General features: G+C 43.1%; 1 protein-coding gene across 2 annotated transcripts in view; it reads left to right on the top strand.

Annotated features, from left to right (window-relative positions):
- Positions 1 to 21,016, top strand: part of CHN2 (chimerin 2) — a 313,925-nt gene that overhangs the window by 188,296 nt on the left and 104,613 nt on the right. For both annotated transcript variants that reach the window (XM_007981751.3, XM_073009016.1), the window contains exons 4-6: positions 6,335 to 6,366; positions 10,662 to 10,775; positions 13,175 to 13,460. In XM_007981751.3, the coding sequence (XP_007979942.1) occupies positions 6,335 to 6,366; positions 10,662 to 10,775; positions 13,175 to 13,460 (432 nt within the window). The remainder of the gene's footprint in view (positions 1 to 6,334; positions 6,367 to 10,661; positions 10,776 to 13,174; positions 13,461 to 21,016) is intronic.

Raw genomic sequence — 21,016 nt, 5'->3', positions numbered from 1 at the left:
GAGCCAACAAAGGCATTAGCACTGATTAGTATCTACTGGAGAAGGAGTGAAGCACAGTACTTAGGGGTGGTCCCAGTCTAGACTCAGCCACTTACTAGCTCTGAGACCTTATGCTATTTAGTGGTTCTCTTTAAAATAATAGCACTCACTTACCTTGGAGCATTGTTTAGAGACTTAAATGAGGCAATAGGAGAGAAACCCTCAGGACTGTGCCTGGCACAGAGTAGCTACTCAATAAATGAGAAACTATTGCCACGATGATCCAAGTCTCATGTGTGGTATCTCGTCTAATCTGTGGAACAGCCTTATTAAAATAGCCCATTTGTATAACTCCAGTTTTACTGAAAATTGAGAAAAATGAGATGCGAAGGAGTGTAATGACCTACTCAGAGTCCCACAGTAACTGGATTGATGAGCAAGGGTCCACAGGCATAGTCTGTATCTCATTCTGCAAACATGTCATGAGCACAGGCACTCTTGTTTTCCGAATACTCACTATTTGAATATTTGCTATCAGGACTTGCTAAAAGCCGTTCCCAATTAGAAACCAGCTATGACACGTTCTCTCATGTGTGGCAGCTTCTCAAACTTTAATGTTTCTATGAATCCCCTTAGAATTGCAGATCCCACATTTCTAGCAAATTCCAAGATAATGCCAATACTGCTGGCCCCATGATCACACTCTGAGTGGCAGGGTGCTGAAAGACGAAGGGTGGGCTTCTCTCGTATCTGTGTTCTCCTGAGCAGCTGCATGTTTAAACATAGAGCACATTAGATCTGTAATTTCCCTACCTTTTCCCTGAGGGTTTAGCCCGTCAGTATTTGTTCAGGCCAGGAGCCTAGGAGCACTACCAACTCGGGTCCAATTAGATAGTAACTCTCAAATCTTTGGTAATATCACTGCATTATTTATTTTTATTATAATAATGTTCAGTGTAGAAGGCTAATGAAATTCCTATTTATTCAGCTGTAGACTGCACACAAATATACCTGCTCATTAGTGTGTTAAGTGTTAAACAATTAGGTAATTGGTTTTTAAATGTTTTATATTGTGAAAAGATTGTTATTAGATTGTCAAGTAATTATTTAGGGGCATTTTAGTAATATTTGGAAAATGGATATTTTTGCATTCTCTAAAAATGATTTGTTTTTCTATGTAAAGTAATGGAATATAGGCTCTTGCTGTTTGAAGCTTTGCTGCCCTACACGTTTTTTAGGAATGGGCTAGACTGAGATAACAAGGGGTCTCTGCATTTACTCTGTGACAGACATTGGGAGAAATCCTGGAAATACATGAATGATGAAGACAAAATTGCTGCTCCACGGAACAGTTAGGAAAAAATGGCAAATAAATATTTAAAACATGGTGAGATAAGTTTTCTAATGAAGATATGTAAAAGGAGCTCTAAGAACACAGCAAAGGATGGGCCTAACCCTTCCTTCTGTACAGAGGAGACCTTCTCTGGATCCCAGTGATAGCTCATAGCAAATGACTGGCTGCGCCTGGCACTGTTGCAAGCATATTACACATATTTATTCATTTAGCTCTTACAACAACCCCATGAGGTAGGTACTTGTATTATCATTTTCATTTTAAAGATAAGAAAACTGAGGAGTATAGAAATAGATAACTTGCTTAAATTCCTACAGATCTGGCCTCAAACCTAGGCAGTTTGGGTCCAGAGCCTGCCTTCTTAACCCACATATGATCTGCCTCATTTGAAAGAGAATTCAGGGTCTTAAAATAAGACCACGTAAAAATGATGGGCATATTAGAGGGCATACACTTATGGAACTGCAAGTCATTTGGTTTGATGAGTGCAGAGGATGAACATAGGGTGATGAGGCCGTTGGGCTGAAAACATAACATTCACATAGCCTCACATATATGGGAGCACGGTGTGTGGACTGTGGATTGTAGGGATAGGACTAGACAGGATGGAACCCATCTCCAGTAGTCACAGTGCTAACAGTTTAATTATACTTGAGATGTAACTATAAAGTCTTAACATAGATGTTATTTTAACACATCTGTTTCATGGGCATGGTCTCTTCCCATCAGTCATCTTGGGAAGCTCTGCTTTGATTTCTGCCAAGTTCCCATTGCTCAGAGCGGGTTGGGAATGTCTCTTCTAAAATTCCTTCAGAGCAAGTCACAGTGAAAATCCTATTATCTTATGATCATGCCTCGTTTTTGTCTCAAATGTTTTTCCTAGTTTGGTCACTCACCCCATTTACTTACTGGTCTTGGCTCCAAATAATGTATGCCTGTTTGCTGAAATAACATGCGCTTTCAAATCCATTCTCCAAAAAACAAACTTATGTATATTTCTACATATAGTGATTCTGACTTTAGTATGTGCTTTAAAATCATCTAAGGGGCTTGATTAAATTACATGTCATGTCCCTACCCTCAGTAATTTTGGCTTAGCTGGTCCGAGATGGGGATGCTGTCTGCAGTCTTCAACAAGCATCTTGAAGTTTCTGTTTTGAATGACCAGCCCACACTTCAAGAAGTGTACATTTAAGGATATTCACAAGAAAGGGTGAATTCACAATTAAGGTAGTTCCAAAAGAGAAATTCCAAAAATGTTCTGGTCAACAGGGATATAAGTGGCATGTATTGTGCCTACCTTGGGGGCTATTCTCTTGTAGATGATGCTTATTTAGGATAAAATGTTCAGTTTTATTTTTAAAAAGAATCAGCCACCATTCTGCATGGTCGCACCATAAACACTGAAACCCTCTGTGCCTTGGGAAGGACCCATTTCATGTGTTTTCTCAATGACCTCCTACTTGATGCTCTGCCTCTGTAAAGGGAGATGTTCCTTTTTGAGCCAGCTGGATCATCTAAGGATTAGAGGATCTAGTAATCCATCTAACATGACCACGTATTTTCTTTCTCTTAAAAAGAATGAGCTGCCTTCATTTCTTGGACTCAGAGCACTAAATCCCAAGAGCGGACATGGCAGATCTGACAGCTGTCAGTCATATTCACAAAGGCCAGGTTCACCAGGTGATGGATTGACCAGCTGCAGCTGCTGTCCTAGGATAGTCACCATGGCAGGGAAGCTCCAGAACCAACCTTTACTCATGTCAGGATATATTGCATTTTCCATTCCTTTCTGAATCCATGTGACCACCTAAATTTTTTTATTAAGTTACCTGATTTGAACTAACATAGTTTTCAATGAGAATGCAAGAACTTCTAAGTTGCCTTACTTTTTATTTATCAACTATCCTGTTGCGTTCACACCTACTGAAGAGAATCTCATACAATTGGAAACAGAAATTGAGAGCTACAGTTTATTTTATTAAATTCAGTTTCACAGGTGGGTCCTGGTTTCCATTGATGGCTGACACGGAGCCTTGCCAGGGAGTGAGTCAGGCTTCTCTAAGGCACTGCTGAGGGCACAGCACAGAGGTTCCTAGTCTCTTGGCAGAGCTTTGTCTCTGGAAACCCTAGCCCCCAGCCACCTGTTCTGTCTGGATCTGAGGATCCAGTATTATCCACCTTGAAGAAATGTGGACATTGTATGATTTGCATAGCATCATTTAACTTAAACATTAAGCTCTTGACTGGTTTAAAGCTTAGTGAAGTATAGAAAGAGAGACTGTGTTTAGACTCCTGTGAGTAAAAAGTTTATAAAAAGAAGAGGATTTTGTTTTTTTGATCCCAGCCTCTCTTTCTCTTTGACATTAACAAGGACACATATATTTTCTTTAAGAATTTCAGGGACAAAAAAGGAAGGAGAGATTGGATTGCTGTCAAAATGGCCCCCAACCAGTAGAAGCAGTGATCAGATGGCCAACCACGTCCTCTATCTTTACTGTCTCTTACTTCTGTCTTTCCTGTCCCCTACGTAGGTTTGCCAGATTTAGGAAAGAAAGAAAGAGAGAGTGGGGAGAGAAGGAGAGAGGGAGGGAGGGAGGGAGGAAGGGAAGGGGAGGGAAAGCAAGTGGGGAGGGGAGGGGAGAGGAAGGGAAGAGTGGGGAAGGGAGGGGAGAAGGGGGGAAGGGAGGGGAGAAGGGAGGAAGGGAGAAGAGGAGAGAGGAAGGGAGAGAGGGAAGGAGGGACCAGGATGCCTAGTTAAATTTAAATTTCAGATATGCAAGGAATCATATATTAGTATGTATCTCATGCAATATTTGGGACCTATTCCATGGCCCTCTTCCATGCCTGTCCCACACAATTCAGGGCTCTTCTTTTATTTTCTAGTGGTTTTCATTTTCAGAAGATTTGTCTCTCAGTTGGATCAAACTCTCTTCCGGGCAGAATCTTATTTGGCATCTTTCAAGGCACCCTAAATATCAGCTTCCCTCTTTGGGGGTCTATGTTAGATTTCTCCTTAAGCATTTCCCTCTGCTGCAAGTACAGAACACCCCTGAGTACCTCATGCCTTTCCTCTCTGCACCTGCAAGGTCATTATTTCATGTACAATGGCTGGCATGAGCATAGAGCCCAGAACATAGGGGTGCTATATATTTTTATGATTGGTTGATGAACTGAAAGCAATTTGTTGTCTTGTTAAGAATCAATTAAATTCAGCATTTATTAACTGTTTACCTGCATGCCAAGAGTTAGTAGTATTACCATGTGGCTCATCTGGGAAGTTAGTAACTCTTTCTCTTTTAGGAAAATAAGATACAGGAAGGGAATAGGGTTGAGAGCTATACCCAGATTTTGCAGACTTGTGCTATGGTTCAGCCAAAAAGATGGAAATTTAAAAATTGTCCTCATATATGGAGAATCACTTCAAATTTTGGAATATCACCTCTCAAAGAGTGGAGATTTTGCCATTATATATCATCGACTTTCATTGACTATTCTAGTCCTAAATTTCTTCACTGTCATGTTGGTTTTACAGTCACATATCTATAATATTATAAAACTAAAAAAGAACTTCGAAAGCCAAAAGAATGATATAAATGACAACATATTCAATTCTCATTAAAAAGCTTACCAGCCTGTAGAATAATGGCACACATAATTTATAGAAAGGATATCAGATAACCAGGTGCCTTTTTACACCTGGATATATTGCTTCTATTAATGATATTATTTAAATCTTCCTTCACAAATGACATCTAGCAGGCTTTGAACCTTGAAGATTAAGTTATGGATGTCCTGTTTGGTTGAGTAATTTTCAGGTGTAAAATGCACAGAAGAGTGAACACATATTTAGAAATGTCTAGATGGTAAGTTTTGTACCAGCAAGGCTTATCCTAGGTGGCATTGTGAGTGTGGTCCCCAAAGCCCCAGTCCACCTTTCTGAGCCTTTTCCCTGAGCTCCTAGTGTCCTGCTACCTATTCAGATCTGCATCCTTTGGAGGATGGAGCTAGGCCAGGAAACTGCCCCGTATCATGAAATCCTGCTACTATGCCCGTCCCTGAGCCCTGCTGTGAAAACTGTTCATTTGACTCTAGGAAGAAATGACTGTGAATAAAACAGCTGCCAAGCTCATGTCCTACAACAGTGAATAAACATAAACTTGCTATCATACATATAACCATTAATAAAAACCCATAACTTAATGTGGCTCTCCTATGTTTTGAGTGTCCCTGGAGTTAGGGGAGAAGAAAAAAGGCTGAGCATGAGAAATCATGTCACTTTCTCACCAACTCCAACATCATAAACATGCGAACACAAAGCCCTTATGAAAGCAGATGATCATGTATGTGAGAAAAATCGAATGTGATAACCTCAAGGCTAAAGCTGTGATTGAAAGATCTTTCTGGAATGTTTGTGTTTTAGTCAAGTCATAAATCTTGTCCTCTGTAGCCTGCACCTCTGGTGTCAAATGAATTTCAGCTCATTAGCCACATGTTGAAAAAATAAGAATGTTAGAATATTGACTTTATTTGGAACGTGATCGAGTTAAGTCTGCTTTATTTTTTAATCCAGGTAGACTCCTTGTTTTAATTATAAATACATAATAAAAACAATTAGGCACAGAGTGAAATAAATGCTTATGTTTTATTCATGACAGAAGTAGTTGTTTTATCATTCAGGATGAAGCCTTATAATACCCTTACAAATTCCTTAATATTAAAATAAGCATTGCTTTGTTTTTGTTGAAAACTCTCTTATTGGATGATTGGGTTTGGGTGGGAAGTGAGCCTAATGATTGCAGAAATGTGATTCTAGATCATTCCTACCTGATACTGGAATGTGCTGATTATAACTCCATAGCTTCATAGATCTCTGATTTGGAGGATATAATCTGTAATAAAATTACTACCAGGACCCTAGTTCTGTTTATTTGAGTAGCATTTTTATCTCGCTGATTTGAATTCAAATGCATTATTAATTTTGTTTTCTTTTTAATATAGGTGGAAAACAGACCAAAATATTATGGAAGAGAGTATGTATTATACTATTCTTTGTTTTAATAATTTAATAAGTAGTCATTTCATGTGTCATTTAAATATTACAAATTTTCTAATATATGGTCATCATATGTCTATTATGCAAGAGTTTAATGATAAGAATAAATGCAATCAGACTCCTTTGAATTAATATTTTTTATAGCACTCAAGTGCTTAGTTTCCATTAATGTGGGAGGGAGAGCATCTTGCGCTACTTTTCCTTCCACAAAAGAGCTACTGAGTGCCTGGCAAGTACTTGAAATGTAAGGCAGCATTTTTCATAATGGAGGCTGTCTGCCAGTGTTTCATTTCACTTTCTACCTCAACACAATAGAAACGTTTGGGGTGTCCAAGATGGTACATTGTATCTGAGTTCCTGACTTTTGTGTACCTCCGTGCAGTGGTCAGGATAGGTATCCCACTTCCCTGCATTCTCATAAAACCCAAATGATTTCTCTTGGCTTGGCTGTATTAGCCAAATTGCCTTAATACTCTCCTTTCCATTTTTCTCTTAATTTCAACTCTTGTTTTGTTTCTTTTTTTTCCCAAAACCTACTGCCCAGCAAATACGCATGACCATAAAAATAATTCACAGTCTAAGCCTATGTTGTGTACAACACATCACAGAGGGCAGGCAGAATAGGCCAGGGGAGAGGAGATGCATCAATCACTTTTCTTCCCAAGTCCAACCTGGAGGCGTTGTGAGGCAACGTCTCTTTAGAGTCTGCCTTCCAAGCTCTCACAGCCAATCCTAAACCTTCGTCTTATTCCCTTACCCGTCAGAGCCTCATCTTCATGATTAATGACCCTCTTAGTGGTCCCAGCCCAGTGCACCTTCCTAATTGCCACAGCTGCATTTCAGGACCTTCCTTGCAGCGCCCTGGGAATTTGACCAGCACCTCTGGAATGCCTGCCTGGGGGCACTGGCCTCCGCTCCTCTCCACCCCATGTCCCTACTATCTGATCTATGTTGTAGTATGGCTTTTTTCCCTCAGTATGCTTATTTGTTTTTTTCTTTAAGATAGCACAATTAATTTTTTAAAAATAGAAGAAAATGAAAACCTACCATCTACACTTTTGCATGTGAATTCTAAAAGGAGCTGTTTATTATGCATTTTCTTTTTTGCAGAAAAGTTTTCTTGAATGACTTTTTAGTTCTCATCTTCTTACCCCCAATTCATGTAAAACATATGAGAGTCTTGAGACTAAGGAAGTATTTTCTTAACTACCAAAAGGGGAACATCTTTTATTAGATGGTAATTAGCCTAAAACCTTCAGATGCTGTGTTTCCGTTTATTTTTTTTTTTAAATGAATGGTGTTTTTTTCTTCCACTTAAAAAGTAATACATGCTTCATTCAGGAAACGCACATACACATTTATTCCTAGAAGGAATCACAAGAAATTATTGACAATGGATACCTTTAGGGAGAGAGGACTTTTGCATTTTTAGTTCTTTTGTACCTTCAACTTTTGAAATTAGAATTTTCTGCTGTGCACAGGTGTTGTTTTTGTTTTAAAAATAAATTATGGCTGCGCACAGTGGCTCACGCCTGTAGTCCTGGCACTTTAGGAGGCCAAGGAAGGCAGATCACTTGTGCTCAGGAGATTAAGACCAGCCTGGGCAACATGGAAAGACCTCATCTCTACAAGAAATACAAATATTACCCGGGCATGGTGGCACATGCCTATAGTCCCAGCTGCACTCAGGACCACAGGAGGGAGGTGGGAGGATCACTTGAGCCCAGGAGGTCAATTGAACCATTGCACTCTGGCTTGGGCGACAGAGTGAGACCTTGTATCAAAAAAAAAAAATTAATACATTAATACCAATTAACTTGGAAAAATTAGAAAATAAAGGAAAATACAAGATGGAAAATACCCATAGTTCCACCATGAAAGAGAATCATTGCTAACCTTTTCCCTTCATCTCTTTCTGGTCTTCATGCATGCTTGCTTTTTTTCTTGCCAAGTTACAATCATACTAATGTATTAGATATTATAGGTTGGAGATATTTGGACTTTCAGAAACCATGCATAAAGGGGATGACAAGCCACAGACTGGGTCTTCAGGTGCACAAAATTGTCATTTTCTTCTTTTGAATGATTGAATTTAATTTAGTTCTTGACAGCATTTGATGCTGTCGATCACTTAAACTTGCCAATTCAAGTGAATTAAAACTTAAGTTCTAGTGTTCAATAGCACAGCAAGGTGACTATAGTTAAAACAATTTATTGTATACTCCAAAGTAGCTAAGGGAGGCTTTCAAATGTTCCCAACATAAAGAAACAATAAATGCTTGAGGTGATGGGCATCCTGATTACCCTGATTTGATCATTACACACTGTACTTATGTATCGAAATATCACACATTCCCCATAAATATGTACAATAATTATGTATCAATTAAAAATAAAAATAGAAAAAGTATGCATACTCAAAATCAAGCATTAAAAAAAAAGAAACATAAAACTTAGCTGCTTTTGGCTGGGCACAGTGGCTCATGCCTGTATTCCCAGCACAAGGATCGCCTGAGTTTAGGAGTTCGAGACCACCCTGGGCAACATGGTGAGACCCCCGTCTCTACTGAAATACAAAAAATTAGCCAGCATGGTGGCACATGCCTGTAGTCCCAGCTACTGGGGAGGCTGAGGCACAAGCATCGCTTGGGCCTAGAGGCAGAGGTTGCAGTGACCTGAGATCACGCCACTGTGCCACTGCACTCCAGCTTGGGCTACAGAGTGAGAGTCAGTCTCTTAAAAAAAAAAAAAATCTAGCTGCTTTTAGGTTTAGAGACTCCCCCTTTTCCTGTCCCTTCTGCTGCAGTGACCTGGGACAGGTCCCTCTGTGTGCCCTGTCCTGCTATTGTTACTCTGGCCCACAGGTTGTGTCTTCGACATCCCAGCTTTTGTCTTTTCTACTTGTGTGTGGGAATATTGGCAATGCTGTCTGCCCCTCCCACTCTCCCGCTGCACGTCCCCTCCCACCGCACACCCACCCCCACATTCACTGCCAACCCATCCACCAACCCATCGCAAGGCTGCCCCCAGGGCTCTTCGCCCAGGCCGTCTACCCTCTCCATCCTGGCTCAGGCTGCACAAGAGGCTCCTCCGCAAGGTTCCTAGGTCCAGTGGCCTCACTGTCAAAGCCCCAACACCTCTGCTCCAGGCCCCAATAAACTGACCTCCCAGTTCCAATCCATACCTGCTATGCAGGGCCATTTAAACCCCCTGAGACTGGGCTCTGCCTCAGTCCCTCCCACCAGAACTGGGGATGCACAGAACATTCATCCTCACTCAGAAGAGCATTGCTCCAAGACCTCCAGGTATCAGCTCTTGAGATTTAAAATCAAACTTTGGGAAGCCAGAAAGCCTGTTTCTTCCAGGCCGTTACTGCCGTACACCTTTAAGAAGCGATTTTGAAGCACAAAGCCACGGGCTGCTTCTGACCTCACTTTGCTTGGACAGAAGCTTCAGCTTGGAAGGTCTACTTTTTAAGGATAAAGGGAGTTAGGAAATAAATATTGTGATAGGCAGTTTTAAAAATGTTACTCTTCTACATTTGTACCCTAACTTAATCTCTGCATTCCTGAGGAAGATACAAAACAAAACTTGTTTAGCTGACTTCCCTTTCCCCCTCTTCCTTTCAAGAAAGTAAAGGAGTTTTTCTCCATCCAGAAAATTTATTCTCTGATTTATTCTCCAAAGTTCTCCAAGGTTGAGTAATCCTAGAAAGAGGTGTTACTCCTCTCCCAGAAGCTTGGAGTCCCTTGGCACTGCCTCACTCCCCAACCCAGCTGGAAGAATGTTGATTATCGCTACTGTTTTCCAGAAAATGAGCCTCTAAAATTAACATCACCCTGAACTGAAGCAAGCAGGTTGCTAATCAATAAATGTCCACTTGCAATTAGGATAACACATAGTTCTCTGAGCTGAGAGCTAAATTGGTAATTGCTCTTCTGTTATTTCCTATGGTTAAAAAAAAGGTGGGGGGGGTGGTTGAGTAACCTGGCTTTTTGTTTCAACTTTCATTTTCAACTTGAGAGCAAAGACAATAGCAGAAAGCCAGGTGGACTGGGCATTCTTCCTTTTGTTTGCCTGCTTGCATACTTGTGTTTGGAGCATGTGAGGGGTGGTTCCAAGTCACTTAAGATGTGCAGCAGTCACTCCCCTCTTCACTCAGTTGGGGGGCTGTCGATTCTGGCTACCCCCGCCATCCTTCTAAGGCTAGTTCTTTGTGGTTGTTATTCTGTATGTGGTCTGTTCAGAGCAATGATGGTCTTGCACCTTTAGGTTTCATGGGATCATCTCTCGGGAGCAGGCGGATGAGCTTCTCGGAGGCGTGGAGGGTGCCTACATCCTTAGAGAAAGCCAGCGGCAACCAGGATGCTACACGCTGGCTCTCAGGTGAGGCGCATTTCATTCCTTGCTTTCATTGCTGTACAAGTGGCTTCACTGATGTTTGCCCATTTTTAAGAATTGCAGTAGAATATACATAACACAAAATTCATCGTTTTTCCCATGTTTATTTTATGAGGGGGGGTCCCACTCTCTCACCCACGTTGGAGTGCAGTGGTACAATCACTGCTCACTGCAGCCTCTGCCTCCCAGGATCAAGTGCCTCCCACCTTAGCCTCCTGAGTAGCTGGGACCACAGGCACACACCACCATGACTGGCTAATTTTTTTTCTTTTTTCTTTTCTTTTTTTTTTTTTTTTTCCTGTAGAGAAGGGGGTCTCACCATGTTGCCTGGGCTGGTCTTGAACTCCTGGGCTCAAGCCATCTGCCTGTCTCAGCCTCCCAAAGTCCTGGGATTACAGTCATCAGCCACTGCATCTGGTCTCCTTTTTCCCTTTTTTTTTTTTTTTTTTTTTTTTTTTGTTTGAGACAGAGTCTTGCCCTGTCATCCAAGCTGTAGTGCAGTGAGGTGGTATCGGTTCACTGCAAGCTCCGCCTCTTGGGTTCACACCATTCTCCTGCCTCAGCCTCCCGAGTAGCTGGGACTACATGTGCCTGCCACTACGCCTGGCTAATTTTTTATATTTTTAGTAGAGACGGGGTTTCATCGTGTTAGCCAGGATGGTCTCGAGCTCCTGACCTCGTGATCCACCCGCCTCGGTCTCCCAAAGTGCTGGGATTACAGGCATGAGCCACCGCGCCCGGCCTCCTTTTACCATTTTTAAGTAAAATTCAGTGGCATTAAGTACATTCTCAATGTTGTGCAAACATCTCCATATCCATTTCCAGAACTTTCTCATCATCCCAAACAGAAACCCGCTACCATAAACAATTACCCTCCCTACTCCTTACTTGGTATCTTCACTTGTTTCTGAAGTACCAGCAGTCTATCAGAGGTTGTATACATTTCCTCAGTCACAGATGCTATCAGTAGGTGTGGACACTGGGACTCTGAGTATGGACACACAGTAAACTGGAGAACCATCTGGAAAGCTAGTGTTTCTACAGCCACTTCTGCCTGCACCATCTAGCTGGCCGAGGCCGCAGCATCTCTGCCTCAGCTCCCAGCAACGCATGTTGAAGGAAGGGCTCCTTCACCTGGCCTTGCACGTGCAGACCTCACAAGACCTGCATTTGCTCATGGGGTTCTCTCAGGGATCACCTTGTTGATCCCAGGAACCTGTCGTGAGGGCAGTCATGACCCTTCAGGCCAATGAGCCAGTAGAACAGGCTCTACTGAGCCTTTACCACAAAATCACAACTATTAAACATCACAACACAGGAAAGACAGTGCATTTATGGCACTTTTCAAACCTTGATCAAATATTTTCTGTCATTTGATCCTCACCGCAGCCCTGTACGTTTTGGGGAAGGTATCCAATTTCAGAACTGAATTGTCTTTCAAAAGTTCGTTTGTGAACTCTTCAGAATTGGAAAACCCTCTCTCCATAGAGGGAATGGTGTCCGTGGGAGCCCTTCCCAGGCCCACAATGGTGTGTTCCATGCACCATCTCCCTATTATGGCTGTGCAGTGACACTTTCCAAGTTGCAGTATGTCTACAACGTATCTTAAATAATGTAATTATGAGGATGAACTTAAAAAGCTATTATATCACGCGCTCTAGGTGTGCAAAATACTTTCCTATCTTCCCAGCGCTTCAGTAGCAGAAGCTGGCAGTTCTAGTGGGGAGTCAAACAGGGGCTGTAGATGGAAGGCCAGGGCTCAGAGAGGAGGGAACCTATAGATTAGATTGTGGGGATGCTGGCAATGGCTCCAGCAGGGAGTTTAGCACACCTTATTGCTTCCCTTCTGTTGCACCAACTAGGGTGGAAGGCATGGGGTGCTCTACTGGAGGTGGTAAAGATGCGATAATAAAGGGGCATCAGGACGAGGGGCAGGGCATCCCTTGCAGAGTAATTGCCAGGTAGAGAGGAGAGCTGGTTCCCATTAAGTAAGTTTATAAGTAACATAGTTATAAATCAGGCATTACCCTCTGACTTTTACAAATGAGAAGGATACTGACAATGACCTTAGTGATTTCTAGGATCAAATGACTCCATGTGACAGCCTGGGGTTAAGCCCCACCTGTGCCTTGTTCCAGGCATATAAACTCAAGCAGGAACCGCCATCTCTTCAAGTGTCAGTTGCCTTTGCGGTAAAACAGGCATAACCATTATACCATCTCAAAGGGTCTCTATGATCATTAGGGGAAAAGAAAATCACATCAAGTGCTTAGCCCTGTGCCTGGGCTACACTAAGTATTCAAAAAATGTTAGCTGCTGTTATTATCATTCCACACTGTGCTTATTTCTAACGTGGTTGTAATCCCTCATTCTGTCATGGGCAGGTTTGGAAACCAGACCTTAAACTACAGGCTTTTCCACGACGGGAAACACTTTGTGGGCGAGAAGAGGTTTGAGTCGATTCACGATCTGGTGACAGATGGCTTGATAACACTGTACATAGAAACAAAAGCTGCCGAGTACATTTCAAAAATGACAACTAACCCCATCTACGAACACATTGGATATGCCACCCTACTCAGAGAAAAAGTATCCAGAAAGCTGAGCAAGTCTAAAAACGAACCAAGAAAAACAAACGTCACACACGAAGAACACACGGCGGTGGACAAGGTGAGCTATGTGTGATGGAAACAGCCCTTCTTGTTTTAGTCCATGCCGAGTCAACAGGCGGGTTAACTGTAGGTGCAATTTGCTGGAATGTTGGAGGAGAGCCACCCTCACCCAAAGAAGTCTAGAATGTTAGTGCCAAAGGGACCTTAGAAATCTAGTTCAGGCCGGGCGCGGCGGCTCACGCCTGTAATCCCAGCACTTTGGAAGGCCGAGACGGGCAGATCACGAGGTCAGGAGATCGAGACCATCCTGGCTAACACGGTGAAACCCCATCTCTACTAAAAATACAAAAAATTAGCCGGGCGTGGTGGCGGGTGCCTGTGGTCCCAGCTACTCGGGAGGCTGAGGCAGGAGAATGGCGTGAACTCGGGAGGCAGAGCTTGCAGTGAACGAGATCACGCCACTGCACTCCAACCTGGGCGTCAGAGCGAGACTCCGTCTCAAAAAAAAAATAATAATAAAATAAAAAATCTTCTAGCCCAGGCCCCTCATTTTACAGGTGAAGCCCAGAAATGTTTGATGATTTGTTCAAATTCATACAGTCAGACCTAGGACTTCTACCAAGTCATTTGTGGGTTTATTTGGAGTTTGAAAGAAAAAAAAAACCCTCCATTAGCGTGTTATGATGAAACACGGTTTCAGTTGCCATTTGAGGTGTCACTGGCTCCATCTGTAGTTCCACCCAGCCTGCCAAATATGTGATATTTGTATTTGCTTCTCTTAGGACTGGGTGACTGCCCATGATCCACAGGTCAGGTCTCTTGAAGGTGGTCTTACTTAGATAACAGGTTTCACTGACAGATATGGGAGCATTTCGCTGACAGATATGGGAACGTGGCTATCTCTAGGAAGCTTAGAAAGACAGGCTGTCCTTTGCCCCAGACAAAGTTATTATGCCTCACCAAGGATTTAAAAAACTCCTAAGTGGGCACATATGCAGGCGGGGGTGGATTGTGGCAGGAGGTGGCCGGGGAGATCTGATTTTCCTCTCCAGTAAGTGACTGTGTGTTTGAAAGGCACCACCAGAGTTTGCTAGCAGATTTTTGGGGATGTGCCCCTTGAGGGACCATCTGCTTTGCCTGGTCCTATCCGTTTCCTACTGAAGGAAAGTGATAGCCAGCCACGCCAGTCAGCCCCTGCAGAGTCGGTGCTGAGCCCGGCTTCTCAGGCACACCAGGGCTGGGACAGATAGAAAGAAGCCGATAGGAGGTACAGCCCCACCACACTGCTCCTTCCAGTGGTCGCTAATCCTAGTTAAACTGGAACGGGCCTCCTGTCCTCCAGTGTCAATGGGAAGCAAAGGAGCCTCGGGCTGACGGACTTGGGACTGGCATTGGCAGAGGGGCTTCATCAGAAAGCCCTGAGAGGGAGGAGGGCGGGGTGGCACCGTGGTCCCGTTGGCGCAGACGGGGATGATCTCAGTTGATTTGCTGATTGAGCTTCAGATCCTAGGAGAACCTTCCACAGAATCACATCAGTGCAGCAGCTGGGCCCGTGAAAATATAATTTGCCATTTTCTTTTTATAACCCAGTGTCTCCAAAGCACCTGTTTATTATTTTCCAAATAATTGCTTTGGGAAAATTGTGGGGCTTCTGATTGTTTACATGTTAACAAAAGAGAGAGAGGACTTGAGTCCCAACTTTCAGTTTGTTCCGGTCCAGACAAAAGCCATTCCTTAGTCTGTTTGCAAAATCTCTTCCAAAGTAATTTAGAATAGAAGATATGAAAGCCGACCTTCCCAGCCATGACAAATCAGAAGATGAATTGTAAAATAAAACTCTGAAGCAGTGTTTATATTTCTAAATCAGAGAACAAAGCCACCAAAAAGGCAATCTGTTACAACCTGCAGGATGCACACTCGAACATCTCAAGGAAAAGGAGAGCAGGAGGAGTGTCTCTTCTGTGTTAGGGCTGAGTTTAGATCCTGGATATTGAAAGTGGTATTTCTAGATTCTTGTCCTCCCCTGAGAGGGAAGTTTGGTCAACAGAAACTGATATTTCTGGACAATATTCCTATCAGGAAACTTGTAACTCAAAATATGCCCTCTTGTGCAGATATTTTTGTATTTATTTGTCAAAAATAAATGGTGGAGGAAATTAGTAATCCAATTAATAATCGCTTTGAATGAGGCACCCAGTATACATTTACCTTCCTGGGAAATGGTAAATCAAGAAGATATTGCAGGAAGACACCCACACTCTCTGAGCAGTTTGATGGACAGGTGTCAGTGGTGTGGATTTTCTTGGACACTAATGATGTGATGTTTGGTTGTCCCAGGGGACACTGTGGACACTGGGCCTGGTCACTTGCTGGGAGCTACTCATTTTGTTAGTAGGTTTGTTAAGTTAGTTGGTACAAATCCATCTGTTTCTCTCTGCCCTATGTTGACAAGTGGAATTATTAAAAGTCTCAGCCTTGCCAGAGATTCTTTTTCCCTTAAGGGCAGGTCAGTGGCCCGTTGCCATGGAGTCAGTGACTAGAAAAGAGGGACTGGAAACTTGAATGGCTTCACTGAGAAGAGTGGGTGGGGGGAGGGTACCTGTTTGCTGTGGTAAGGACACGTCTTGAAGGTTTTAATGAGTGAAACGAGCAGGTTTCCTAATATTTCTCAATTCCAGACACACCAGCATTTCAGTTTCCAAAGTACTTAAATTTCGTTTTCTTGTTTGTTTTATTGATCATTTCCAAATGAATCCAGAGAGATGATGTTACCTGTGTATCCAAGAATACTAACACAGTGTTAGTTGGCAAAAAGAGATTACCTACTCCATCAGATTTGAATGGCTTCCAGATTTCTCTCCAATCACGATTGTTAGCAGTGAACTTGATTTTAATAACTGTAGATGAGATGGAGAGGAAGGGAGGAAGCCAGAAAAAAAAAGTTGTGATGGTTAGCCAATAGTGATCCGTCTTCCCACTGATTCTTTATTTGGCTGAATTTAAAAACATTAGGATGTATGTGGGCCACCATTCGGTGCGTTTAATTAAAATGGTCACGTCCAGTGTCATTTCTTCTATGAAACGCATTTCAGAACTTATTCCATAGATGGATTATCTACTGACCTTCACATACAGCACTGTAAGCAACAAAGGAATAACAGGAGATTTAACGTGAGCTCAGACATTTAGTGTTAAACACATTTCACGTATGTGAACTAATTTCCCGTTTTATCCCTCAGAACCACTTTGCCAGGTCCATAGGGCAGGAATCACCATCCCTATTTTGTTGAAAGGCTCGCAGTGGCAGGGTGAGGAATCAGACCCAGGCTTCCTGATTCCAGGCTCAAAGCTTCTTAAATCAACTGAGCAGATGTGCCTCGTTCTGTGCTCACTGCCCTTACTGCTTTGAGCAAACACCCTTGGTTTTGGCCATCCTGAGGCAAGTGATGCTAAAAGTCACTCAGTATTTACATGATCTGTTTCTGAAAACAGATCATGCAAACAGAAAACTGCTATTACGAGCTATAATAACTAGTATTTTCTTATAAAGTATACCCTACAAATCCAATACATATGACAACAGTGTTTTTGATAATACATTTTTATTCAATAAATATGGTTTGTCATATTAAATTGCATCTTTGTTTTAGTGGGGAAAAAATCATCCATGCCCTCGATATAATAAAAGCACATTAAGAATATGTTATACCAGTTTATTCATTTCACTATTTGTTATAGCAGCAAAAATTAGAAAATGACCTTAATGTCCGTCAATTTGAGACTGCTTAAATGAATTATGGTACATCCGTGTTAAGGAATATCACATAACCCCAGGAAACGAATGAGAACCCTCATATAGGCTGATATGGAATGGGCACCTGGAATTGTTATATGGAAAAGGACCTGGCAGTGTGGTGTGTACAGTATGGTATTATTTGAGTAAACTAGTAGGAAAAAAATATTTTTATTGATTTTTATTTTAAAACTTTATTTTATTTTTTAAAGACAGGAACCGCTTTATTGCCCAGGCTAGTCTCAAACTTGTGGGCTCAAGCGATTCTCCATCTCAGCCTCCCAAGTAGCTGGGATTACAGGTATGAGCCACCGCATCCAGCCAAAAAAAGCTTTTGTGTATATTTTTTTTTGTGCAAAGTCATAAATATCCCTTGAAGGGTGCAAGAGCCAGTATCACTGGTTGCCTTTGAAGGAGGGAAGTCCTCTTGCTTTCTTAGGGCAGGCACCGAAGCCCTCTTTGGTTTCTACTTTCTTCCTGCAAAACCAAAGAGAGTTACGTTTTCTGGACTGAAGGCCTTCCAACCTTACTGGGCTGTCCTCCTTTACAGATGAACTGTTTCAGCAGAGAACTTCTCCCCTCTCCTCTTCCACTCACATTGTTGTTTGTTCGTTTGTTTTTTCTTTCTAAATTATTTTCTTCCTTTCCAGTTGCCCATCTTTATATCCAAGCTGGTCCTTTCATTGGTTATTTCACTGTTTCTACCATGTGATCTGCTGGCCTGTCCCGGTATCTTTGCCTAGGAATGATTCCCTACAATGTGCTTGAACAGAGGCCGTGGCCAGGCCAAGGAGTGAATGTCCAGCCCTCGCTTACCAGCAGAAGTCTTCGTACAGGGCTGAGCCTGTCCTGAGTGGTTCTCCCCAGTGCGATGCTCGCGTCTCACAGCTGGTGTCCCCGTGGTGACTCTGTGCGCATCCGAGTGTTATTGTTGTTGCTGTAATTCTGGAAAAGCTCTTATTTGCTTTTTCTACAGGACAGAGTTCAAATTCCTCACAGGATATTTGCAGCCTGTCTAAGCCTGGGCCCCTTGGAGAAGCAGAGCCTGAGACTGGGGTTTGGTACAGATGGGGAATTTGGAAAGGCATCCCAGGGAGAGGAGGAGAAGCCAGGCAGGTAAATAGAGGAGGAGAGAGGCTGTGGAGCTGGTCACCTTCTCAGGAGCCGGGTAGAACTGCTCCTAAGTGGGAATTGAAGTGGGAGTGTTTAAGGCATCACTTCCTGTCCCCTCTTGGTTGAGGGGTGCCTGTGAGCTGTTACATTCTCCCCAGTTCCAGGCCAGGCATGCTGGAGAGCTCGGTGGGTGCCATGGGCATCCCTGGCAGCCTATGGAGTCCAGTGCAGCTGTCCTTTTCTACTATTGAATAGAACCTGCCACACTCAGCCTCCCCTCTCCTCCCTGCTCTGGCATGCTGCACACCGCCTTTATGAGAGTTCAGCACCCTGTGTCCAACGTCATTGTTTTGATCAGTGGTTCTCAAAGCATGACCCTCGGGAACCAGCAGCATCAACATCACCTGAGAGGCTGGTTAGAAATGCACGTTCCCAGGAGCCACTGTGTGGGGGACTCTGGGGTGGCCCCCGCCAATGTATGTTTTAAGCCTCAGGCAGTTCCGATTCCCACCTGCATTTAAAAATCTGTGGTTTTTATGTCTGTCTCTTTCCCCAGAGGTAGATCAGTGGAAGGCAGAGGCTACTCCTCAGCCTACTTCCTAATTCTAATGCCTCGCACCTCACTCGGTGAAACAAGCACTGATTGAATGAAAAATGGATGGGTAACTTTTAAAATGTAACACATTGCCCCAAGTTCACCCTGAGGATCAGTGTATCTCACATTCACCAAGAGGGTGCCTCAGCATCTCCCGCACCTTCTCTCAGCATGTGCTCCTTCCTTTACTGGGCTAAGATCTGGCCACCAACTCTTGTAGCATCCGGAGCAGCAGGAGTCTGAAGGAGCAGGGGAATCGTGGAGACCATGTCGTGCAACCCTTCTGTTTTGCAGGACAGGAAACTGAGGCACCCGGCTCAATAGCATAGAAAGTATTTCAGTGATACTGAGGAGGCTTGGATAGAAAAGGATGCTTTTTAGCAGCTATCTTAGAGTTAAGATTGTTGAGGCCTTTTTTTGGATGGGACCCACAACTGTGCCATTGTGGAGGGGGTCTTGGTCCTAGGGGGTGGAGAGGCTTGGTCACTTGATTCGGGACAGTAGATTCAAACATGATGTTGCTCATTGTGCTTCACCAAGCAGAGGCGTGTATTCATTTGCCAGAGAAAGAGCCTGAATTGTTAATGCAGAAAGCGTTGTGGAGCTGGAAAAGATCGCTTGCATTACAGGGTCTAAAGAACCTATAGATTTTCTCCGCAGGAGGTTCTTTGGAAATAACATGTAACGGACACACCCAGTCTTTTCTCGAAAGTCAAGGGTAAATGAAGATGAGCATAACTTAGCTATTATAGTAGGTGACAGGTACCGTGATGACGCTGACCAGCCAACTTCCTGCCCTTCCACTCACAGTTATAAAATGGGGAGGGATAGGATGCAGTGAGAATGGATTTAACTTAGATTACATCCACTCATGAAACTGGGTTTTACCAAGCATTGATTTAAGCCAGAATTCCCTAATGATCTGGGATTTATCACTCAGTCTGAGCAATTGCTGATTTGGTTGGCTTGGTGGTTCTCAAACTGGCTGAAGGTTGGACTCACTCTGGGAGCTTTTAAAAAAATACCCATGGCTGGGCTTGGTGGCTCATGCCTGTAATCCCAGCACTTTGGGTGGCCGAGGCCGGCAGATCACTTGAGGTCAGCAGTTCAAGACCAGCATGGCCAACATGGTGAAACCCCATCTCTACTGAAAATACAGAAAAAATTAGCCAGGCACTGTGGCACATGCCTGAATCCCAGCTACTCTGCAGGCTGAGGCAGGAGAATCACCCAAACTTAGAAGGTGGAGGTTGTAGTGAGCCCAGATCACACCACTGCACTCCAGCCTGGACACAGAGTGAGACTATGTCTCAAAAAAAATAAATAACATTACAAATATATATTAAAAATGCCCATGTTTGGCCCCACCTGGCTATGGAATCGAAGTCTTCACTGGTGAAAGCACCTGTCTTTTTTTGGCTCCCCAGGTGATTGTCAGATGCCGGGCTTGAGAACCTGGGTTAGATGGAAGGGGAGACAACAGAGTAAAGGTGATCAGACATTTTGGAGCATTTTCTTTCAAGGACACCTGTCCCACTTTTTCCCATGCCTCTTATATTCCTGAGGCTCTTTTATGTTGTAAATTAGACCCTAGCCTTCTTTCTCTACTTTTACACAACTCATGAAAAGTCCTCTGGGAAAACATTCTTCACACAGTTAACTCCGGTGGTTACGGTTACCTGTGTTGGTTCAGGGTTTGGCTTTGCTCCCTTTTCATGGCTCCTTTCCCGAGATTATTGCCTGAAATATAAATGATGGGAAACAATGAACTGAAGTAGGATTAAAGAATTTAATGAAGGGGCAAGGAAAAGTTAGCCTGTCTCTTAGGAGTCAGGTAGTGGTTTCTTTGGGTGGATATTAGAAAGAATCTCTTTTTATCAGTTCCTCAATATCGGTGTTTTCAAAGTGGAATAGAAAAGGAAAGTCATCCTAATACATTCAGCGTGTGGAGGGATATGATGGGCCAAACGCCAAACCCTCCTTACTTGTCCCCATCCAAAATCTCTCTAGGCAACAGCTAATTTAGAGATGCAGCCCCTGAGAGAGTATTTTCTGTGCAAATAGTGCCATCTTGTGGCTGAAAGGAGAGTTACATGCTGATGACACAAAGGAC

Source organism: Chlorocebus sabaeus, chromosome 21, assembly GCF_047675955.1.
Source record: "Chlorocebus sabaeus isolate Y175 chromosome 21, mChlSab1.0.hap1, whole genome shotgun sequence".
Taxonomy (NCBI): domain Eukaryota; kingdom Metazoa; phylum Chordata; class Mammalia; order Primates; family Cercopithecidae; genus Chlorocebus; species Chlorocebus sabaeus.
This window is presented reverse-complemented; position numbering and strand designations above follow the sequence as displayed.